The 23,278-nt window shown below is 39.0% G+C and overlaps 1 protein-coding gene across 1 annotated transcript in view; it reads left to right on the top strand.

The window, feature by feature from the left end:
- The window catches only part of PDE11A (phosphodiesterase 11A), a 138,147-nt gene that overhangs the window by 42,642 nt on the left and 72,227 nt on the right, over window positions 1-23,278 (top strand). The window contains exons 3-5 of the mRNA XM_072874404.1: window positions 14,770-14,859; window positions 16,883-17,023; window positions 22,073-22,137. Coding sequence (XP_072730505.1) covers window positions 14,770-14,859; window positions 16,883-17,023; window positions 22,073-22,137 — 296 coding nt within the window. The remainder of the gene's footprint in view (window positions 1-14,769; window positions 14,860-16,882; window positions 17,024-22,072; window positions 22,138-23,278) is intronic.

Below are 23,278 nucleotides of genomic sequence, written 5' to 3'. Positions count from 1 at the left end.
ACAAAACTTTGCATGCTTTATCCATGCAAGTCATACCATTGACTTTAAGGAGTTGCAGGAATAAAATGAACACATTTTAGAAGAGAGAGTTTTAAATAAATAAATACAAAGAAAAACCAATACTAAGGGCTATATCGTAATTATTTTGCTTGTCTTGGAGCAGTTAAACTGTTCTTGTACTCATGTGGTCTGAGCAAAGCTCAGAGTCTGATTTTTACAGTAAGGCCTATTTTTTTCAGTATTTCTTGCTCTAAGCAAAGGTAAGGAAGGAGTAGAAAAAGACAGATTGCTCTGGTTTTGCACCTCTGTTCAGTAGACAGCTGGGTATTTGGAGATAAGTAAAGCTACTCCACACAGGTGACTAAGAACAGTCCCTTAGAGTAGTGAGGGATTGTGACCTGCCAGGTCTGTGGGGGTATAAAGGCATCCCCACGCGTGCTCTCAAGGTGGGTTTGTTTGCAGGGCATGTTGCAGGCCAGCAGGAATATGCCCTGCAGTGCATGTGGGGCCCTCTGTGCTGCCTGCACAACTGTGTCGCTGCTCTGCCACAAGTGAGACCACGCAAGACTACTGGTGGTGCAGAGATTGCCTGCTAGCCACATGCAGGAAAGCAGATAGTCCTTAACATCAGTAAATTTGCACCAAAGAAGACAGTAGCATATTGATTTCTGAACACAACTCAGCTACCTGAAATCAAATGCCCTCCAGTCTGCAGTTCAACAGCTATATTAATATTAATACCTTACTGTTTTTCTGAGGTACACAATGAAGTATACATAAGTATATGTTTGGAAGAACCTTGTGTTGCTGGAAGCAAAATGCATGTCTGTATAAATAACTGTTACAGGCTTGCATATATACCTGATTTTCTATATAAAGGCTTGGGTTTTTCCCCATTTAAACAGAGCTTTGTTTAGATACACAATCAGTTTAATCCAAGATTCAAAACACTGTATTATTTCCAGCATAAAGGGGCAGAATGCTTTGTGCTTACTAGGTGTAAGATTAACATCTTTGAAAATTTACACTGCCACAGATTGCTGTTTTATATCTCTGAGGATGTAACTCGTTGTATGGTTCATAATGCTGTTCTCACAGAGAGGTCATTTAGGCAGTTGTTCTGGACTGTTTTTTCTGTGCCCTTCACCAAATTACCCCAAAGAAAGAAAGGGAGACAAATGGCCTCACCTGAAGCTGTAGTAAAAACAGTTCATGGCCAGTTGCAGAGGAAGGAGAAAAAGGTATGTAACTGCTACCAAATGCTGATGCTTCTGCAATCTTAACTAGCAAAAGACTCTGAGCACTGGGGAAGAGTGTCTGAAAGCAGAGACTGTAATGTGAAGGTTTGAATACTTCTCTGGACCAGTGAGTGAGACGCTTCAGGCAAGACTGTAATCACAAGCTTGTGGCAACAGTACTTTTGCTTGAATAAAATATCTTTTTTTGTTTGCAGTGGCCTGCAACACGCAAGTCTCCAGGTATAAACAGCCTGTATGGCAAATTATTCCTGTACCTGCTGTGAGAGAAGATAGGATGTTTTTCTGTGTCCAGGGGACCTCGGAGGTCTGTGATTGTGTTTATGTTGCAGCCAGTGCTTTACCACATCAGATCCCTAGCAGTCTGCAAGATAAAATTGCAATGTGAGTTTTATTGGGGAGAAGATGCATCCAGTTTTCAGTGCACCTGGAAGGAGAGTGAATCAGTGTCCTCAAATTGTCTGTGCTTCACAGACAAATGCTTTAGGTAAATCATGATCTGTATAGTTATGCCACCAGGATTTGGCCCTGTAGTTCCCATTTATAAATAACTTTGCCTAGAAATCAGATAGCAGCATGTGCAGGTGTGAGTCATTAGTGCAGGAGACACAATGATGTGTGGAAAAAGCATGGCTCACATCCAAACCAGCCCACACACTTTCATGAGCCCCTTGAAGTCTGCAGCACAGAAAAAAATCAAATTTTTCAACTCAGGCTGCTGTAGCCCACCCAGTCTTAAAACTCAAAGGTGCAGTAATATGCAATGCAGTGCTGCTCCTGGTGCTTTGTCGATCAGTTGTGCTCAAAAGGCAGTTTTGGAAGACGCTAATTTACTGTCTGAGTTAATTAACCACAATTTCAACTGAATAATGTCCCCCACATACACACACAAAAAATGTCTGTTAAAGCTGCATTCTGTAAATCATTGTTTTAGAACACGTACTTGTAAGTTCTAAGGAATTGGGGAAATATCCAAATTATTACTTGATTTTATTTTTAAAATTTCGTGAGCCAAAACTGGAAACAGTTAACGATATTCACCTCCTTGATTGCAGAGTTAATGGAGGCTGTAAGGAAGAAAGCAACAAGTACTAAAATAGCACTTATCATAAGGTGCTGGTTTTGGAGAGAATTCCAGGGAAAGAAAAAAAGGAGCTTTTAGTTCAGGAATATGCCTGACTTATGTCTAACTGGTCTGGCAAAGTTTATCCTTCCAAGGCTTAACTTAAGCTGAAAGGGGATACCTGACTCTTGAAGCTTGTTGCTCTCATCCATACTCTGATTCTTTCTTACTGATGTCTAGCGAAGATCCTGGGCAAAACAATTCAAAAAGGCTTCAAGTTATTTTTTTAAGCAAAGATTAAAGACAGAAGTGGATTGTTTTTCATATAAAAACACATTTGCATTCTCAAACTGGTATATTTTCAATATTGCAGATTGAATAATTGTTTATCTTCATAAGTTGCACATTTTACTATTCGCTGGACAATCTCTTCTCCCCATATGTGCTCTTTTCCTATTTTTGCAGTGAAGATAGAAAATTGAAGCACAAGTTTAGATCACTTTCTCTAAAACTGTGGCTTTAGATCTTACCAAAAGATACCATATATCTTTCTTACTTGCTGTCATTGAAATTATAGGTAGGATTCAAAGTTCTGTGCAAAGATGGTAATTCCCTTTCCTGTTTCTATTGGCATGTACTTGTGCATGGATTAAACAGTAAAATGTGAGATTTGGACATCCTGGTAGACATGGAACAGAGATATAGAGAAAGCAGGGAATGTCAAACCAATCGGACTGTATTACAAATTATGTGGTTCCACAGAAATTCTGTAAATATTTGTGCTCAGCTTTTTCTGACTGGCATCTGTCTGGAAAGGGTAAAATAAACTTTAATGTCAGTCTGCCTTCTGTGTTCTGTGAAATGATACAGCCGGAGCTGATGAAAATGTCCTTGAGGCATCAAGCACCTTTCTACATTTTTAAAGATGACAAAATTCTGTAAGTTACAACAATGTAAATCCAAATTAAGATGTCAGAGGTATTACTGCAGGCTCACAGTGATGTAGATGAGAGCAATATTTGGTTCAGCTACTTTTCTGCTGTTGTTCCTTTAAACTGTGCTCATAATGAAGAAGAGGAGACGTAATATAATAAAATTTCTCAACACACTTTTCTGTAAATAGTTTTATTAAGAAAACAGTTAAGGAATTTTTCTGTACTTTGTAATGGTCTTTCAAAAGCTCCTTTCATTTGAAACTAATAAGAATTAGCATTTTTGTTCTTTCTTGTGGTTTAAGGAATTATTCTATTGCCTTGGTATTACGTTAGTTTTCATCTGTCCCTAATTTAGTAGTTACTAACCTTTGACCACTAAGAATGATACTGTCTAGATTTATAGATAAGTTTCCCTCCAGCAAATTCTCTGTTGCTTTGGATGGAAACTGTTCTAAAGATGATATTATTACTATACACTGCTTTTTTTCATATATGAGCTCGACATGAGGGTTTGTGAGCTCTTTTCTTAAAGGCAAAGGTTTGTAGGGTTTATTCCCCTACTTCCTCACATGAAACATTAACAATCACATTGCGATAGGTAGAAATTACAATACATGTTGTAAGTGTTAGAAGTGCTTTTAATCAGGTCTGAAAATGCTACAATATAAATTAATTCAGGTTACCTAATTGGTATTATCAGATTCAAATCACAGTATTGTCAAGTGTGTCCAGTTGTATAATCAATTCTGCTAGAATAAGATTCTGCACTTTTGCAGAAACATAGCATTTCTAAGAAAAAATATATGGCTAAAAATGATATGCTGAGAATACTCTGTATTCCTTACAATTAGTTTTCATCTTAAAAAATGGAAAGGAGAATAAGAACAGCTTTCTCAGGAGAAATGTATGAAGAGTAGACAAGTGTCACCAGGATAAAGTGCCATGACATTCAGTAACAATTATATTAGTCACTATATATACATAAACTCAAAATAGGCCAATGTAGAACACCACTGGCAAATTTCCCAATGTCAAGGAGAAACTCAACAAAACAAGATAAGGAAGTACGTAAAAAATATGATGTGGTTACGTTGTGTTATGCTTCTATGTATTACGGAAGAAAGGGTCAAGTTACAGGTGCATCCCAGTTGGAAAAGAGGCATAAAATAATGTGGTGAAAGGAAGGGTCAGTTATGCTATATGTTGTCCTTAGTGGGCTATTTCCACTCCATTGAAGATTTTTTCCATTCAGGGGTAAAGTTTCTGTAGCCTAAGAAACACTAGAAATGCTTTGTCTGACAAGGAGTAATGTGAGGGAATACAGTTGGTGTCCTGAGTCCCTGGCTTTCTTTTAAGCTGTCGCCCAAATTCTGGATCTCGCTTGGCTAAGAAAACTTGCTTTACTGTTTTTTGGGGGGTTTTTGTTTGGTTGGTTTTTGGTTTGTTGTTTTTTTCCCCAGTTGAACAGAAGCAATCCTTTCCCTCCCCTTTGGACTAATGCTGCAAACAGTGGGCAGTCAGGGGAGCTAAACTTATTCATACCACACACAGTTTAACCTGGGAAATCTGGTTGGTTTATGTGCTAGATTCAGGCTTTTGTATTCCAGTTGGGGTTTCAGTTAGGACTTTTAGCAGCATTGGCTTTAGTTAGGCAAGAACACCCGCCTCGCTGAAGGAGGAGCTCAGCATGGCAAAGGATCAGGCCCCTGCAGTAAGCTCTTCCAGAAACATTCTCTCTCGGTTAAACAAAGTCCAATATGAAAAAGGTTACTGTTCAAGTAATTTTTTCTCTTCAAAAATTGCAAAACACCTTTTGAAGTATACAAGAGAAGGACCTGAATAGAAACTTAGTAATATCACTGTGATCTCAGTGCAGACTGTTATATATAGATGAGCTAAATTCTTTTTTGGTTAAACTGCAGGCAGTATTTATGCAACAGCAGGATTAAGTTTCACTCATGACTCATAGTAACACGTCCGGTTCTGGGCTTCCCAATACAAGAGAGGCATGGACATACTGGGCAGAGTCTAACGAAGTTACACAAAGATGATTAAGGAACTGGAGCATCTCTCCTACGAGGAAAGGCTGAGGGAGCTGGGACTGATAAGCAGAGAGAAGAGAAGGCTCGTGGGGGGATCTCATCAGTGTGTATAAATAGCTGATGGAAGGATGGAGCCAGGCTCTTTTCAGTGGTGCCTAGTGACGGGACAAGAGGCAATGGGCATGAACTTAAACACAGGAAACTGTCTGAACATCAGGCAACACTTTTTTACTGTGAGAGTGATTGAGCACTACCACAGGTTGCCGGAGAGGTTGTGAAGTCTTCATCCTTGGAGATATTCAAAAGCTGTCTAGACGCAGTCCTGGACAACTGGCGGTGGTCCTGCTTGAGCAGGGGGTTGGACCAGATGACCTCCAGAAGTCCCTGCCAACCTCAACCAGTCTCTGATTCTGATTCTGTGCCTGCACTCTGGCTTTAAAGACAAAATTTAATTTGTACAAAAAGTGAAAGAAGGCATGTTCATTCAGTCCTGGTGAAGCCAAGAATTAGTAGGAATACTTTTCAGTTTGTGTGCTCTAATACTTAAAGGTTGCGGGAAGAAGTATATGAATAAATCTAGTTCTCATGGTTGACAAGAATTGGGAGTTGGTAACTGAGTTGTAAGTAGAATTGTGACTTGAAGATTACATTCTCAATGTATGGATGCATATGGAATTTATTCTTGGTTTCAATACCATTCAGTTAGTATGGTTAGTTATTATGGGTAGCATCTGCCAGAGATCAGACATGTGGTGCAATTTGAAATGGTAAAACTGAAGTCTGCAATTGTGTTATAGGAAAAATAAACTTTGAAGTGATACTTATTAATTCTTCTATGCCAATTTAAAGTTCTGATCTGCAACTCTCTTTTTAGCATTGATAGTATCAGTCTTCACTGCTCTCATTCTGCAGTGCCAATAGCAAGATCTTCCCATCTCATGCAGTGACGTTTATAAAGCTTTTATAACAGTGTCTTTGGCCAGGCTGGGTCCACTGATTCAGGCATAGTGGGAACCAGGACCTTTTCCAAAATTTTGACAAAGTCTTTCTTCATGACCTTCTTCCTCCCCTCAGATAAATCATTTAATCTTTGTTTGGCTCAGTTTTGCTGTCTCTAGAAAAAAATTACGACATGATATTGCTGCTGTAAAACTTCACTCATGGTCTGCCAAAGTGCTTTGATATACCGAGATTTAAGGCACTGCAGAACTGTCTGCCTTACACAATGGCTGCGGGCTCCCATGCCTGGGGACTAGCCTCTAGTGGCTCATCTTCAAACAGGAGAGAGTAGCCAGGCAGTAACAGCCCCTCTTGGTCTCTCTGGAAAACATTACACAGGTAAAATGTCCTCTGTGAACCCTGTCAGCTTGACTTATTAAGGTGGTGATATAATTTGGATGCATCAAAGATGACTGATGTTCAGCCTTTGAAGGAGAGATGGTTAACTGGTGGGTAGGAGTTGTGGTTTTGAGGACATTGGTGACCTTTCATGATGCTGCTCATTCATGTTATTTCAGACGAACTAATAAATGCTGCCTAGTACTTCTGTGTAAGATTTTGCTACAAGGGATGGTGCCCTGCTAACTTCCAAAACCAAGGGATGGAAACACTAGACTTGATAAAGAAATGTCACCTATAATTGTTGGGTTGATTTAATGGCCTTCTACACTGCAGGTGGTCACACAGACATGGTGCATACCTCCACCATCCAGCTTTGAGAGACCTTAGTAACCCTTGCAGCAAGGAGTCTCCATGGCTTTCAACTTGCTTATAATATAGAAGCATGTTGGTTTACTGGTTTAATCATATTACTTTAACTTTGCAGCCCTCACTCAGGCTGCCTGCAAGATGACTTTTCCTTGCTTTCAAACTTGTGCATTTGCTGAACCCCCAGGACTAAATGCTGAATGCCAGGAATTAGGCTTACAGGTGCTTATGCTTACACCTGGTGATGCCCCTTGTGGTACTGCTTTTTTGTCTTTGACTGCTATCCCTACTCTTCCTCAGTTCATAAACTTCTCATTTTAATAGAACCACTATTGTTCCTTGTGTAACTTTTCTCCTCCTCTTGTCCTTGCTTTTCCTGCTGGAAATCCTGGCTTAGTATCATATGTTGAATAACTTAGTGACAGCTTGAAGTGTTTGCTGGGACAGGGCTTATTACTGGGCATCACTGATTCAGGTGTGTGTAAAATAAGGAGGAATTTCCAATGAAAATAGCTGGATTTTTGCATGTGTGAGATCAGAAGATTGGATCCTAGAATAGTAGCCATTTTACATAAATTTAAATTATTTTTTGCTTTCTAGTCTTTAGCAGAAATGTTTTCGTATTTCAGATTTATTTGAAGCAACAGCATTTAAAATTAGGTGCTCTGTGGAAATTTACAGTACGATTTATTGTCCTTCCTACTTTATACCGAGTGCTAAATTCAATGCAATGTTAAAATGTTTAAATATGTGTTAGAGAATATTGCTAAAAATAGGTTTAATAGCCACTGCCAATGTTTTTGTGTGTATGACAGAATAATTCAGTGTGGCTTGTTTAGATTTTTTTGAGCTTCACCTCCTGCTAGTGATGGCAGATATGAATAATGTTTAGCTGTAAAGTGACTGGGGCAAGAAATCTCCAAATATCTGCCAGAAAAATGAAATAGGATTAGTGTATAGTTCTGACTGTATAAACAGTTTTACAAGTGTATTATTCTGAATCAAATTCAATGTGTTCATTTGTTTTCCCAGTTTAAAGATCTTAGGTGCATAGTAGAAAAGAAAGATGGGGTTTGTGCTGTAGCAACTGGAAGGCAGTGATGGGGCCCTGGAAAAAGGTCAGAGGCTGAGGCTGTACCAGTTTTAAGCTGCACTCCCGCCCTTTCCTGCCCCTTGGTCCTGCATGTGATAGTCTCCCAGGGCCATGGCTTGTGAGGACAGTGACCTACATAGGATTCAGGTTTTAAAACTCTAATAAGTCTGTTCCTACAGGAGACCTGTGTTATAATCTGTCTGGTGACGCAGTTATCTAGTTTGAATGTGTGCCAGTAATGATATGAGGCAGCCAAGCAGAGAGTTAGCGCTGAAGAAATGCTCCCACGGTCCTTTTTAGGCTATTTACAGCCACCAAAAGCTTCCATAGTTAGATAGTCAGCTTTATAGGACAGAGATGCTGCCGTACATTTGCAAGCATTAGGGCATTTTTATGGTACTGCATAAATAATAACCACATGCAAATGGACATTAAAAAAAAAGAAAAAGTCAGAGGCAATAGAAAATTGGCCCAGGAGCCTCTGCAGATTCACTGATATAAGCGGGAGCTATGTGCCCTGTTTGTATGCCCGTAATTCATGGGGTGTCTCTACCAAGCAATTGTTCTGTCCATGCTTGGGGTGGAAAAGTAATTTTGGAAAATATTTCTGAGAATTGCAAACCTAGGTGACGATCAGATTTTATCAGAGGCATGGATAGCCAGACACTACACAGCTGGCAGAGGTAATGGAGTTTGGATGAATGCTTGTGCTTAACCATTTTGCAATTGATTTTGGTTTATCGTTTTCAGAATTCAGTAGAATATTTCATTCTCTGAACTTATTTTTAACACTTCAGGAAGTGTTTCAAAGGGCAGCTGGCTTCCCTGACTTGGTTTTAAGTATGTCCACAAAACGTTTATAACTTTAAACTATAGCAAAAACATTTACTTTAAAAAGACTTTTTTTCTCTTTCTAGGAAGCCTGTACTACCTCCCTTCCCCCACAGACTTACCAAGCAGGCTGTATAAAAAGAAGTGGCTCCTGTGGCTACTAAAGAAAACAGTTGAGCCAGACAAGCATTTGCTGAGAGCTTAACCTGGAGTTTGTGCCAGCTCGAGTACGCAAGCCTGACTGAGAGGCTTCTTTCTTTCATTAGGCATCAAAATTGTTTTGTTTTGTGACCACAGGCAGAAGGATGCTTGGAGTATGTCAGAAGCCATGAGTTAGACTATATCTAGCAGATAGTTACGGCAGTGGGTGCTCTCTGAGGATGCTTAGCGCGGGCAAACCGCATGTGGGGGAGGCAGGGTAAATGTCATTGCATTTAGCTGAAGCTGAACTCAGGGCTGCTTTCCAGCCAGCAAGCGTGAAGCTAGCATTTTATCTCTGCAGTGTGCTGCCATTTCAGCACTGGCTGTTTTTCACGATTAGCTAATAACTTTCTGCATTGCAGGTTTGCATGCATACAGCTTCATTGTCTATATCATTACCTGTCATAAAAAAAAAGGCAAAAGACATGTTGTAATCTGAAGATATGGACACCTATATTCCTGAATAGGGTAAGAAAAGTAATATTTCATACTGTTTCATGGTCAATGTGGAGTTTGTGCTATTTGTGAAGGTAAAACAACACTGAGGCTAGGAAACTAAAGGCTTTTATACCTTCTTTTTGTGAAGAGAAAATTTCAAAACTTATTTCCCATGAGACACCTAATTCTAGAAAATAGCCTTCTTTTGAGCATTTCAAGTAGGAACCAGCAGGGCTTTTCTTGGGTAGCAAGGGAAGGGTTTGCAGATTTCATAAGGACCATCGTCCCAAGGCTGTGTGATGAAGGAAAAGGCATTGTCAGAAAGTTCTTCGTCAGAGGTCTCCTCCTACCTGTTTCTGATGGTAAAAAAATTTATATCATATATGCAGTTATTGTGAAACCCAAGCCCAGATAATGAGATAAACCCTTAACTTATTTTTAGCAGTTCAAAAAAACACTGGTAAGTGTCTTATTAACTTATGTATTCTGACTATGTCTCAGCACCTATGAAAAGCCAGATTAAAGGAAAATGAGTGTCACATCTCAAGACATTGTGATGCTGTAGTGTAGGTGTCCAAATGCTGATGTGCCCAGACAACTATGCAACCAGGTATGGAACTTTTGTCCGGTAAAATCGTGATTACGAAGATGAAACATATGGAAGACTGTCCCCTCAAATTCTGAGGGAGAACTGGTGTGCTTTATCTGGATTTTGGAACTGATGCCATAAAAAACCCCCTAAAAAACAATGAAACAAGCACAGGTTGCAGCTTTCTTGTCCTAGCAGTTAATATTGCAGAATGTGGGAATGCTTTGTACTTCCAAATATCAAGCTACTGCTTCAGTTTTTATTGTGGGTTTAAAGGTCTAACTTTGGGCATACAAGTTTGGAGATGTGTGGAGATACTAAAGCAATGGGAATGTATCCTTCTGTGGGAAGGAAAAAGTAACTATGGTCATGGCAATCATTTGATCTTACTGGTGTAGTTTTGCAGAAAAGATAAGTCATCTTCAGGGCCTAGCTGAAAATGTAAGTGGTTGCATAATTGAATCTTAGAGCTTCTAGTACTTATCCTATTCATTCCTTTGGTAGTTGTGTTTTAATACTCCTAACATAAAATAATGCCATAACAAAATAATAGAATTTAGAAATGAAGGGGATGCGATATTGAACCGGTGCCCATTACTTCATCTTCTTTTCATAGATGGTTTCCTGCCCTGATAAAATATTGAACAGCTTGTAAGTGAGGACAGCTTTTTAGCTTTTGTATGCAACTGTGAATTTGTGAGGTGAGTGTAGTTCCTACCCAAGGATGTAGTACTTATTGGAGGCTTAGGTGTGAGAAACTGGGTCAGGTTACCTGAACCCTGAATGCTCAAGTAATTCACAACATAATCTTGTTAACCTGTAGTTACTCTATCTGAATTGCCTTATAGTTGGCACCGAAAAAAATGGCGGTCTCTTCCAACATCTCAGCAGGTTCATTAGATTAGCTTATTATTCAGACTGAACATAATTTTTATAAAATATACTATTACATATTTACCGATTTGTTTGTTAATATGCTAGAAAGTACTGTGATGAATCATTACAACTAATTTTACTTGCCAAAAATAATGAGGTTTCTCTGTTAAAGCTATATTTTTTTAATGTTTTTATATTCTGTCTGTTTGCTTTCTTAGGAAATTGCTTTGTTTAATAAATCTGCAGGCTCTTTTCCTGTCATTAATTCAAAATAGATGTGGAAGGAAATTTTCTTTCAGATATAGTCTATTTTGCTTCAAATTTATTTTTTTAAATGGCCTTCCATATAGCAAAGGGAAATTATTTTATGTCCTTTAGAAGGGTATGTTAGGTGTTTTTCCATGAGTTTCACATCAATGTTTTGTGCATTGGTGTAATGGAAACACGTTGCATACTGAACCTTTGGATGAGGTGTCAGTAGTTCCTTTACAAGTTCCAGCATCAGGTTGGCTTCACTGTGTAGTAAAACTATTTGGTAAAACCTGTACAGGCGTTGGCTGGTAGAGGCAAGCTGCCCTGGCCTGTTCAGTGCCGCAGGGAGAAGGGAGCAGCAGACAGGGAAAAAGAGAACAGCTCCTTAACAAGATCTTGTCTTACCGAGGCAAGTTAAAATAACCATGTCATTTATCTGTCGTTTCCTGTCACGTGCTGCTTAACAGTGTATCTATGACCAACCTTTCAATACTCGGTCCTTTCAGTACAATTTAGTCTTCTGCCCAATTTATTTGCTGTTACCAAAAGTCAGTATTATGTTACTGAAGCATATCCATGCTGGAGAATTAAGATAGTAAAATCTGAACTATGCTTTATGCTCATTATAAGTTACATCCTTCTGTTTAAGGAGAAATAGTAATAATCAGAAGGAATGGAAATGGAATTACAGTGCATTATGGTTCAGTGATGCAATATGTTTTTACCTTGGAGCACCAGATGATTAGTAATTATATACCTATCACTTAAACAGAGGAAAAAAGGATGTGTCCAGCTTATGGTGGTGTGTGCTGTTTCCTCAACTTTTTGTGTTCTCTTTGGAGGGAAAAATCCCTGAAGTGAATCTGGCATAGCAATACCAGCTCCTTACAGTATGTGGCTCAGACAGGTAAGAGTTGAATGTTATATTACTCCATATTTGTATGGAGTGTCAACAGCCATAGCATCAACATGTTGGAGGTGCTTGTAAAGCAGTCTCAAGTACTGCGGATTTAAATTAGTAATTCAAAGTCAGAACGTGATAATTGCTTTCTACTCCATTCTGCAATTTTGGTTTAGAAAGTCTTATTTAAAATTCAGTTACCATTAGAAATGTCTTTATTCTTTGTTTATTTGGTACTGTATTACAATTTGCCAAAAGCGGGTTTAGGCAGCAGTCACCCTTACCATTCAGAAAGCTCAAAAGAGGAACAACAGTAGGCTTTTGTTTTGTCAATTGTTCTTTTGTAAACAGGGATAATTGATTTACGTGTTATCACAGGGTGGTTCCTCTCTACCTGATGGTTGGTTTGTTGTGATTTTTTTTTTCTTCATAGCCGTGGACATTTATTAAATGTCTTCTACGGATTATCTTAAACAGCTTGGTATCTCTTTCTTAGTTGCACAGCACCTTACACAATTAGTTTGAGTGGTGAAAAGAATGATGTAAGTCAACAGCTTTCCAGACTCTTGATATTTCATAAGACAGTGTTTTATGGATGTTAATTTCTATATAGAGAGTCAGTGCCTTGGAATTTGGGTTCCGAAGGCAGTGTTTTTCAATATTGCAAAACAGTATTTTCTTCTTGCTAAAAAAGACATCTTTGCTAGCTGTTTTTGTGATGGCTGAAGGTTCATAAACTTCTTGTACGCTTTCCATTGCCACAGGGTCACATTACTTTTGGGAATAGAGGTTCCAATGTGGGGGCAATAAATACTAGTATTTACTTATTTTTATTAAGTAAAAATGTATCCAGTCTCACTATGATATTCATAATTACACTAAAGGTCAGATTTTTCTCAGGTTAAAGCTTTTTTCCTCTGCATCTTTTACTTGGCTGTGGCATTTAGTACTATTACAAGAAAATATAAATAAGTGTTTTGTTTCATTTTTGAAATAAAATCTAAACTGAAATATGAAAAATTATCTCAGAGAAGTTCTTGTCATAAAAAATGAACCCCTCTTAGCCATTTGTTGCTGTCTTACTTTATTTTTCATTTCGTGTACTCTTTCCTGCAGATCAGGTGTGATAGCTGGCTAGTTTAATTACTGCCTCTCTGAAAAGATAAGTGTTTATAGAGTCTAAAGTGTGTCATTTTCTGTTAAAGGGGACCACGATGGGAAGGGGACAAAAGTAAATTGTTTGCAGATTAGCAGTATAGGAGTATTTGTGTGCACCCTTAAAATCTGCAGTTATTCTGAAAGAATGGCAGCTGTGAAGATGCAAAATTCAGAGGATCTGAAGATCCTTTTAGAAAACTCATCATTACTCAAACACAAACGAAGTAGACATGTAGCCAATGGAGTGTTTAAGGAAGATAAAGTAGAACAGCGGTTGCTGCTGTTTTGGTGGTTCTGGATGCTTGCAATTCTTGGGGTTTTTTCCTCAAATAGTCTCAAGAGCCTGCTTCCCTGGGTTAGCAGTAGTTTTCTAATTAAATGGAATTTCAAAGACAAATGCCAGTTTTGCAATGCCAACTCTTGTCACAGAAAGGATTGCTTACAGTGGATCTCCCAGTCGACAGACCAGGGAGAAGAAAGGTTAGCTGCTGCAGCATTCTTTTGGCTCTGTAAACAGCAGAGTGCCCCAACTCTCACTGGCTTTGCAAACGTTAAAGCTATTCAGCACCTATAAAATTTACTTAATGTCTCAGACCTAAGCTTGGGAACCACTCGGCAGTGGCAGTATGTTACAGACTTGTTATCAGTATGTGGCTTAAAAATGCTAATATTATTGGACTTCTATCCATTGTCATCCTTGTGAAAGTGCCAGTCCTACAGGTATTCAAGTATTTGACTAGTCTAGTTTATTCATTTCACAGAGAGCCAGCCTAAAGTATGCCTAAACTCATAGCCAGCCTAAAGTCATCTTGTGCACCTCAGAATATTTTCCCAGTCCCTCTTGTCCAATCTTTCTTAATGTATGGTGATACATTAAGGCCTAGTTTCTCAAGCATGTTATTTATTTATTTATTTATTTCATTGAGAAGACAATCAGCTTTCTGACTAATAGTTTTGGATCAATGTGCTGTGTTCTACTGTGCTGGTATTCTCCAAAATCTACATCCTCTAGAAATCAGCAGGAATGTGACTCAAGCTTGCTTGTTGAGCTTAGAACAAAAAAGCAGTCCAGAAAAATAAAGAATACTTTTTCTAGGGAAGCTGTCGTGTCTACATTAATTTAATGTAGTCTTCAGCAGACATTTTATAGGCTTGAGAATCTGCAGTTTTCCAGACAAGTTATAGAGGAACCCTCATCGCTGGGATATGTGAACTCAAATGCATTTGTTCTTTCCTACCCATTCAATCTCTGTTCCACCCGTTTTATGTGCCTTGCCTATGATGATTTTCTTTTGTATTTAGTGTTCTGCTGAAAAGTGAGTGAGCTGAGACCCTCCCGGGACATGTCACCTAAGTTTAGGTCTCTCTGCTAGTAACGTGTCTAATTGCAGTTGTTTTTAATGACTGGGAGTTTCTTTTGATACTAGGTGATGCAGATGTATCTCCCGTTCTGTGGGATTGCCATATCCAATGCCCAGCTATTTGCAGCTTCAAGGAAGGAATATGACAGAAGCAGGGTAAGTAAAAAATGTATATTGGACCAATATAAAACCTTCATCTTCTGTTCCTTCAGATTCCAGCTATGCATACGTGTTTGCTAAGCAGACAGTTTTAAATATGTTTTATTTCAAAAAATGCATTTTCAACAGATCACTGTCTTGACTGAGGCAGCAAGCAGAGAGCGTGGGAGGGAAATACGCTCGTGGTGGTGGCTGTTGTTTCCTGATGTCAGTTCCACGTTTCGTAGTGCTGAAACAATTGTGTTTGTGACACAGATGGTGCAGGAGAGAGAGTTACTTTGGCAGAGATTCAAACTCTCATAAAATTCCAGTAATATCAAACCTTTGCTATCCTGAATTTGTAATATTCAATTCATGTGCAAATAATGTGGATATATCTTTATAGAAGTAAGCAAGAAAAAAAAACCCTGTATGTGAAGGGTTTTGACAGCATGCGTCTGCATAGATACATTACTCACATTACTCATGATTGCTGATGCCATGCATGAGTTGGGACAGGAGGCCCCAAAGAAGTGAAAATAATGCTGAGCTCATATCATTTACTTCTCAGAGAGGTCTTTATATTTTTTAAGAAACAGAATGGTAATCTTGAGGTTTTTTTATAATTGTTGGCTTTTTTTTTTAATCACCTTTCCTGCAGTGACGGGAAATGATACTTTTGTAATCACGGATTACAGCTCCAAAGCTTCAGTAGAAATACTACTGGTAGTGCTGAACCTACTCTTGCTTCACAAAGCAGGAAACTAGAGTGAGTTGGGTCTGAGTATTGAGCACTGAGATTTGTATATTCAGGATTCTGTTGCTTTCCATGTATGGAAACTAATGCTTTCCACTACTTTGAAAACTAACAATAGCCCTTTCTAATGGTGTATATATTTAAGAGTCATGAAGCATCTGAGCCTGTCTTCTGTTCAGGTCTGACTACAGACCACTATATTTTGGAGTGGAGATGTGGAGGAGACTTGAGGGAAAAAAAAAAAGATTTTCTGCCAAAGATTTTTTTCTTTGTTTGATGTCCAAGCAAAATAATTGTTTGACTACACAGAGACTTAAAATTTGCTGCAGATTCCCAGCCTGGAGGGAACAGTGGCAAACTTTTGAGGAGTCAGCATTTAATCTTCTGAGGGAGGCATTCAGCAGAAAAGTATTAGGGACATTCTCATTCTTCATTAGAAAATGGTAGATTCTGGTGGTTGGACACATCAGGAAATTGGCTCAGAAATACAGATTTTTTTTTTTTGTTTCTTGTTGCCACTTCAGCCATGCGAGGCATAACAAATATCATTGCCATTTGACAGCTACATGGTGGCCTGTACTTAATTGCATTTCTGACCTGTTGGTGGTCTTTAGCTTTGCCTAGTCTGTGGTTGAAATTAGTTGGCAAGTAACATGTGATGGACAACCCCATACTTTGCCTTCCCTATCAAACTGGACACTAATGGTGGCAAATTCCAGTGTCTGTGACCAACATTTTGCTGATGTCCACTGCATTAGGAGAGCTAAGACCACTAACGTTTACATGCTTACCTATATGGATGTTCTTTAGTGTCAGTGCCCTAAACCAGAAGAAAGGAAAAAGCACACTTTGGACCCATGGTAAGAAAGAACACGGCCTATTATTTTTAGAGTTGATGAGATGAGAGGGGAAGCGCTTCATGTTTAAATGCACCAGCAAATTCAATATAGCAAATCAAGTAACTCAATCCATACTGCATACTTGGAGAGTTGCATTACAGCCATTGTTTCATTTTTGGACCACAGTGAAATAGTTTGAAAGATTCCCATTGTTTGCTAGGAGTTGGATTGTGCCCAGTTGTGAGCTACGAAATACTTAACTTCTTTCTTTCTTCAGATACCCCCACCCCAATTCTGTTGCCATAATCATTAAGAACTTTATTTGAATGAAGATTTCAATGGGTCACTCATTAAAATCAAGCCAAGAGATTATGCCTCCTTTGCAATACTCCATGTATTTATTAATTGTACAACCAATATAAGAGTTTTCTGGCCTTCTATGCAGGCTTTACTGGAAGTAGTGAATGATCTCTTTGAGGAACAGACTGACTTAGAGAAAATTGTCAAGAAAATTATGCATCGGGCCCAGACTCTGCTGAAGTGTGAACGGTGCTCAGTATTACTTCTGGAAGATATCGAATCACCAGTAAGTATGGCTGCACCTTCTGTAGAGAGGCTAATACTTGAGTGGTGGAGCAGCTGCTTTTATTGTGGTGAAGCTGTTTCATATCATATGTGAGTACTGAACAGCAAGTATTCTTCCAGCACGTCATTCTTAAACGTACGTTAGGTACAGGTCGAATCTTTATCAACACCACTGTTGTGGTTTAACCCCAGTAGGCAGCTAAGCCCCACATAGCCGCTCACTCATTTCCCCACCCCAGTGGGATGGGGAAGGGAATTGAAAGGGTAAAAATGTGAAAACTTGTGGGTTGAGATAAAGACAGTTCAGTAGGCAAAGCAAAAGCTGTGTGCACAAGCAAAGCAAAATAAGGAATTCATATGCTACTTCCACTTGGCAGGCAGGTGTTCAGTCATTTCCAGGAAAGCAGGGCTTCATCACATGTAACAGTTACTTGGGAAGACAAATGCCATAACTCTGAAAGTGCCCCCCTTCCTCCTCCTTCCCACAGCTTTTATTGCTGAGCATGATGTCATATGCTATGGGATATCCCTTTGGTCAGTTGGGGTCAGCTGTCCCTCCCAATCTATTGTCCACCCCCCAATCTATTCACTGGGGCAGCAGAGTGAGAAACAGAGGTGGCCTTCACACTGTGTAAGGTGCTGTTCAGCAATAATGGAAACATCCCTGTGTTATCAATGCTGTTTTCATCACAAATCTAAAACGCGTCACCATACAAGCTACTGTAAAGAAAATTAACTCTATCCCAACCAAAACCAGTATAGCCACTTTTTCAAATGGAAACGGAAAGGTACATTTATGATTCCTTCTGGTTATTTGAAGGCATTTAATGGGATGTCTGTAAGTTGCTGATGGATCTAACTATCAGTGGTGTGATCCAGCTGATATGCAGTGATTCTCAGCTGTCTGTGTGACAGAGTTAGTGCTTACTACAGAGCAGCTAGGACAGCTTAACTGAGAAGTGAGGTGCTCCTGTGGTCTGCTTAAAAAATAAAAATTACCTGATTTGTTATCAAATATTTATTTGCTCACTTCCTTTCTTTCATAGTATAGCCACTAGAAGGAAATAAAAATCCTGTCTGTAGCTTCATTTACATTTACCTGGGATTTATGACCTTGCTAACATTTTCAGGCTAATGACTTATCAAATGGGTGGTGCTTGCAAGCAGTTTCAGAACCAGAAACAGTTACATCATCAACCAAATCTTTAACGCTCATTTTTAGAACTAACCTTTTCTGCATACATCCCAATAAATAATTATCAGACATCTTTGTTGATATTTCTACGGTGTTCATGCTTTTGCATCTGTTATTGTTGTTTAACTGTAGCAAACTTAAATATTTATGTACTTTCTATTCTAGTATGTAACATGTTACATCTTTAATCAGACTACTGGTCCCTCAGAAATAACAGATAAAAATAAACTCATCAAGACTTTGTTAACTGACCATCCTGTGTATTCAGCAGCTCAGTGGGCTTTACAGCAATCTAATCAGTGTCTTCACAGTAGTCAGCTGAACTTGTCTCACGAATGGTTTTTTGTGGAATCCAGTATTTGAATGTGGAAGAACAGCAAGACAGTAAGGGCTGAACTTGCAACATAGGGAGTTTTCTCAGCTACTTTTGGTGGCCACTACTTGATCAGATCTGTTCCTTCCTGAAAGTTTTCCACTCACTCTAGCTGTTGGAAGGGGTATGTTTGGGAGTAGCTATGTTTGCACATTTTAACAAGTTTCTTTAATACTTTGCAAAATAAATAATGAGAACCAGTCTCAGTTCGTAAATTATGAAAATCTGTGAAAAGATAAGTCCTCTTGTTATTTTGACCTAGTAATTCTTCCCTGAGGTAACAAAAAATCCATAGGAAAAGACACATTTGCATACAAATGTCTAGATAGTTATGTACTTGTTCTTGTGATAGGAAGAAGCTTTTGCATTGAGCAGTTGAAGCGAAAATATGACTTTCAGCATTACTGAAGTGTATTTGTTTTTTGCAATTGCTCTGTCCACTTGACCAAGGAATAATTATTTCACTGCAGAGCTCTGCTAAGTTGAACAGATGGATGTAAGCTATATGAAAGCATTTGTCAAGAGTTGGATTTCATGCACAGTTTTGACAGGGGCTTTCACTGGGACTTTAGTACTGCCATTCATAGGGTATGAGAGCCTCTTTAAAATTGTTTAACATTTTTATGACTATTGTTATTAGTAGTAAAATAAGTGACTGCCTTTATATTGGTAACTCCCTTCAGTGTTTTCAGGCTATTCAACACAAACTGTCCTCCTTTCTACTGATTTGAGAAGTAGTTGAAGGATAAAAATGTTGCTTCTAATATCATTCTTTTTTCTATCCAAGTATCTTTGGATTCACTGACTATGTAATTGATTATTTGTTGCTGGGCTGTGACAAGTCTAAATGATTATGAGAGACAGAATCATAAGTTGTGTGTATGGCAGAAAAAAACCCATTGTTTTCTTTCCTGGAGGAAAGATGTGATTCTCATTTCATTTAAACTAATAGAAATTAAGTACTTTCAGTGGAGCATACCCTAAATTACAGTAGCTTTCATAAAAGCAAGATCGAGGTTTGTATTCATTTATCTATTCTCTGTTATAGAATTTTAATGTTTCTAGTTTATTTTCTCTTTCTAGACCCCCCATACTGATTTTATAATTACAAGATACAGTTCTACTACATTCTCATGAAATGCCACTATGTTTGCAAGTATAATATGTTTTTGGTTTTTTTTTTCACAGAACAGTACATTGTGTTAGTAGCAGGCTGTGGGTGGCATTGTTCACTTCATTTTTCTTCTCTTGGTACTGTTCTTACCTTTGAGCATGGAGGGTTTTTTTCCAAACCACAGGCAATGAGTTCTCATTCCTCTAGACCAAATTCTGAAATGTGAACAGCCAAGGTATTCAGTTAAGCCTAAACTTTTTCTAAACATTCATAAATCTTAGGTTAATGTGGAGTAGGAGAATAGCATCTTGACACCCACTTGGTCATTTTTACAAGTGGCAACAGTTATTTTCCTGATTTCCCCCTGTTTTGGAGGGTTAACCTATATATCAAAATAGATGTCCATAGAGTAATTAAATGTTAAGCCATGTCTAAAATATCGTCATTTGTACATTGTATGAAAAGCTTTTACAATACAGAACCGAAGTGGAGGATGGGGGCTCATAGAATCATAGAATCGTTTAGGTTGGAAAAGACCTTTAAGATCATCAAGTCCAGCTGTTAACCCAGCACTGCCAAGTCCACCACTAAACCATGTCCCTAAGCATCACATCTACACATCTTTTAAATACTCTCAGGGATGGTGACTCCACCACTTCCCTGGGCAGCCTGTTCCAATGCTTCACAACCCCTTTCACTGAATAAATTTTTCTTAATATCCAAAGTAAACCTCCCCTGGAGCAACTTGGGGTCATTTCCTCTCGTCCTATCCCTTGTTACCTGGGAGAAGAGACCGACACCCACCTCTCTACAGCCTCCTTTCAGGTAGTTGTAGAGAGCAATAAGGTCTCCCCTCAGCCTCCTTTTCTGCAGGCTAAACAACCCCAGTTCCCTCAGCCGCTCCCCATCAGACTTGTGCTCCAGACCCTTCCCCAGCTTCGTTGCCCTTCTCTGGACACACTCCAGCACCTCAATGTCTCTCTTGTAGTGAGGGGCCCAAAACTGAACACAGTATTCAGGGTATGACCTCACCAGTGCCAAGTACATGGGGACGATCACTTCCCTAGTCCTGCTGGCCACACTGTTTCTGATACAAGCCAGGATGCTATTGGCCTTCTTGGCCACCTGGGCACACTGCTGGCTCATATTCAGCTGGTTATCGACCAACACCCCCAGGTCCTTCTCTGCAGGCAGCTTTCCAGCCACTCTTCCCCAAGCCTGTAGCATTGCATGGGGTTGCTGTGGCCCAAGTGCAGGACCTTGCACCAGCCTTGTTGAACCTCATACCATTGGCCTCGGCCCATGGATCCAGCCTGTCCAAATCCCTCTGTAGAGCCTTCCTACCCTCAAGCAGATCAACGCTCCCGCACAACTTGGTGTCATCTGCAAACTTACTGAGGGTGCACTTGATCCCCTCGTCCAGATCATTGATAAAGATATTAAACAGAACTGGCCCTGATACTGAGCCCTGGGGAACACCACTTGTGACCGGCCGCCAACTGGATTTAACTCCATTCCCTACAACTCTCTGGCCCTGGCCATCCAGTCGATTTTTTACCCAGTGAAGAGTATGCCCGTCCAAGCCATGAGCAGCCAGTTTCTCCAGGAGAATGCTGTGGGAAACTGTGCCAAAGGCTTTACTAAAGTCTAGGTAGACAACATCCACAGCCTTTCCCTCATCCACTAAGTGGGTCACCTTGTCATAGAAGATCAGGTTAGTCAAGCAGGACCTGCCTTTCATAAACCCATGCTGGCTGGGCCTGATCACCTGGTTGTCCTGTATGTGCCGTGTGATGGCACTCAAGATGATCTGCTCCATCAGCTTTCCCAGTACCAAGGTCAGACTGACAGGCCTGTAGTTCCCCAGGTCCTCCTTCCGGCCCTTCTTGTAGATGGGCATCACATTTGCTAACCTCATACTAGCATCCAAAAACATTACCTGTGTTCTGTGTCACATTAGTGACTCTTAAAATGTTTCACTTATGTGCTGTAGGCACATATGTTCAAGGAAAATTGGTTGCAATTAGTAGTGCAAATGGGTCTTTCTGTTTATTTTCCCGTATTAAAAAAAGTGAAGTTTGGGTAAAGCTCCATAATTCATGTTCCAAAGCCCTTTGAAGGGAAGCATATACTGTTGCAGAAAATAGTTTCATGAAGGAATCTAAAGGTATAATTTGATTATTTTTTTTTAGTGAACTGTGCACAGTGTATATTTTGAACGTGAATTCTCCATTGGGGGAATACAGATTGAATTTTATTCTAAGACCGTTGGATAAAAATATAGTTTAAATATAGGAACCTTACATTACTGTTTTCTTACATATTTATTAATCTTAATAACAATTTTAAGTTATTTTTTTTGTGACAGGTGGTGAAATTTACAAAATCCTTTGAGTTGTTATCTCCAAAATGCAGTGCTGATACTGACAACAGGTTAGTGCTCATGTCTTGCATGGTAATGGATTACTTTATTTTTCCACATAGTTTTAAATTTGCTTGATCATAGTTTTATTTTCTTATGGAACTTTGGGTAGATTTGATTGAAGAGTGTGAGTCTACAGTTTTTACTCAGACAAGACTCCTGCTTGCTTCAAATGGAGCCTTGATTGAATAAATATACATGCCTATATTTTTTTATATATATGTGTGTATATATATGCAGTAACATTGTATAAGTGTCTCAAAGAAGAAACCAGGAAATAACTGATGACTTTTTATTGTTGAACTTGTGGAGAACACACAAACGTTGTTTTCCATAGTTAATACTGAAGTAAAAAACACAAAATTATTTTAGAATGTTTGATCTCTTACAAAATGCCTCCTTGCAGTTGTGTTGAAAGGTTTCCAGTAAAATTTTATTTCTGTTCTTGTCGTCAAGTTGGAAAGCCTAAAAACCTCAGAGAACATGTGTTTTCTAGAAATTGTGTTCCTGTGACTAAATCTTGTTTGGGAGCCTAGTCAAAATAGAAGTATATGTTTTGCTTAGTAGGTTCTGTATTTAAACATTTATAAAGGTCTAATTGTAAGTAGTAATAGAAAGAGCTTTTTGTCCATGTGAGGTTACTGTATTAATTCCTACAAGGTGATACAACTGGTAACAGTTCACGTAAAATGTCCTACATACCAAACAAGTGGATGAAGATTCGGGGCTATTGTGAGAAGGTTTCTCCCATCTTTCAGGACCCAAACTCAGTGATTATCACAGACATTTTATGCAAATCAATTCATACTGATTCTGAATTAGAATTTTCCATGTCAAATGGCTGCCATAATGATAAACCTAGCCTTCTGTCCAACTTGCTATCTATAGCTTAGCAAACTTGAAGATTACTTTGTGCTTTGCCGTATTTAAGCCCTTTAAGCAGCTTTTAAAAATATTTTTGGGTAATTTGCCTTTTTTCGTGCTTTATTTCTTCACCTCCAGTGTGGTAAGAAGCTACCACTTCATGAAGGTAAATGTGCATGTTGTACTCCAGATTACAACAGGTCGTAATTCTTAATGCTTTTCATGGATTGATCTCACAGTATTACAAAAATGGGTAGTGTTATTTTTAAGATGTGCAAGCTGACAGCA

The sequence above is a fragment of the Ciconia boyciana genome, chromosome 10, assembly GCF_034638445.1.
Source record: "Ciconia boyciana chromosome 10, ASM3463844v1, whole genome shotgun sequence".
Taxonomy (NCBI): domain Eukaryota; kingdom Metazoa; phylum Chordata; class Aves; order Ciconiiformes; family Ciconiidae; genus Ciconia; species Ciconia boyciana.
The sequence above is the reverse complement of the archived record's forward strand: the minus strand, read 5'-3'. Positions and strand labels throughout refer to the sequence as shown.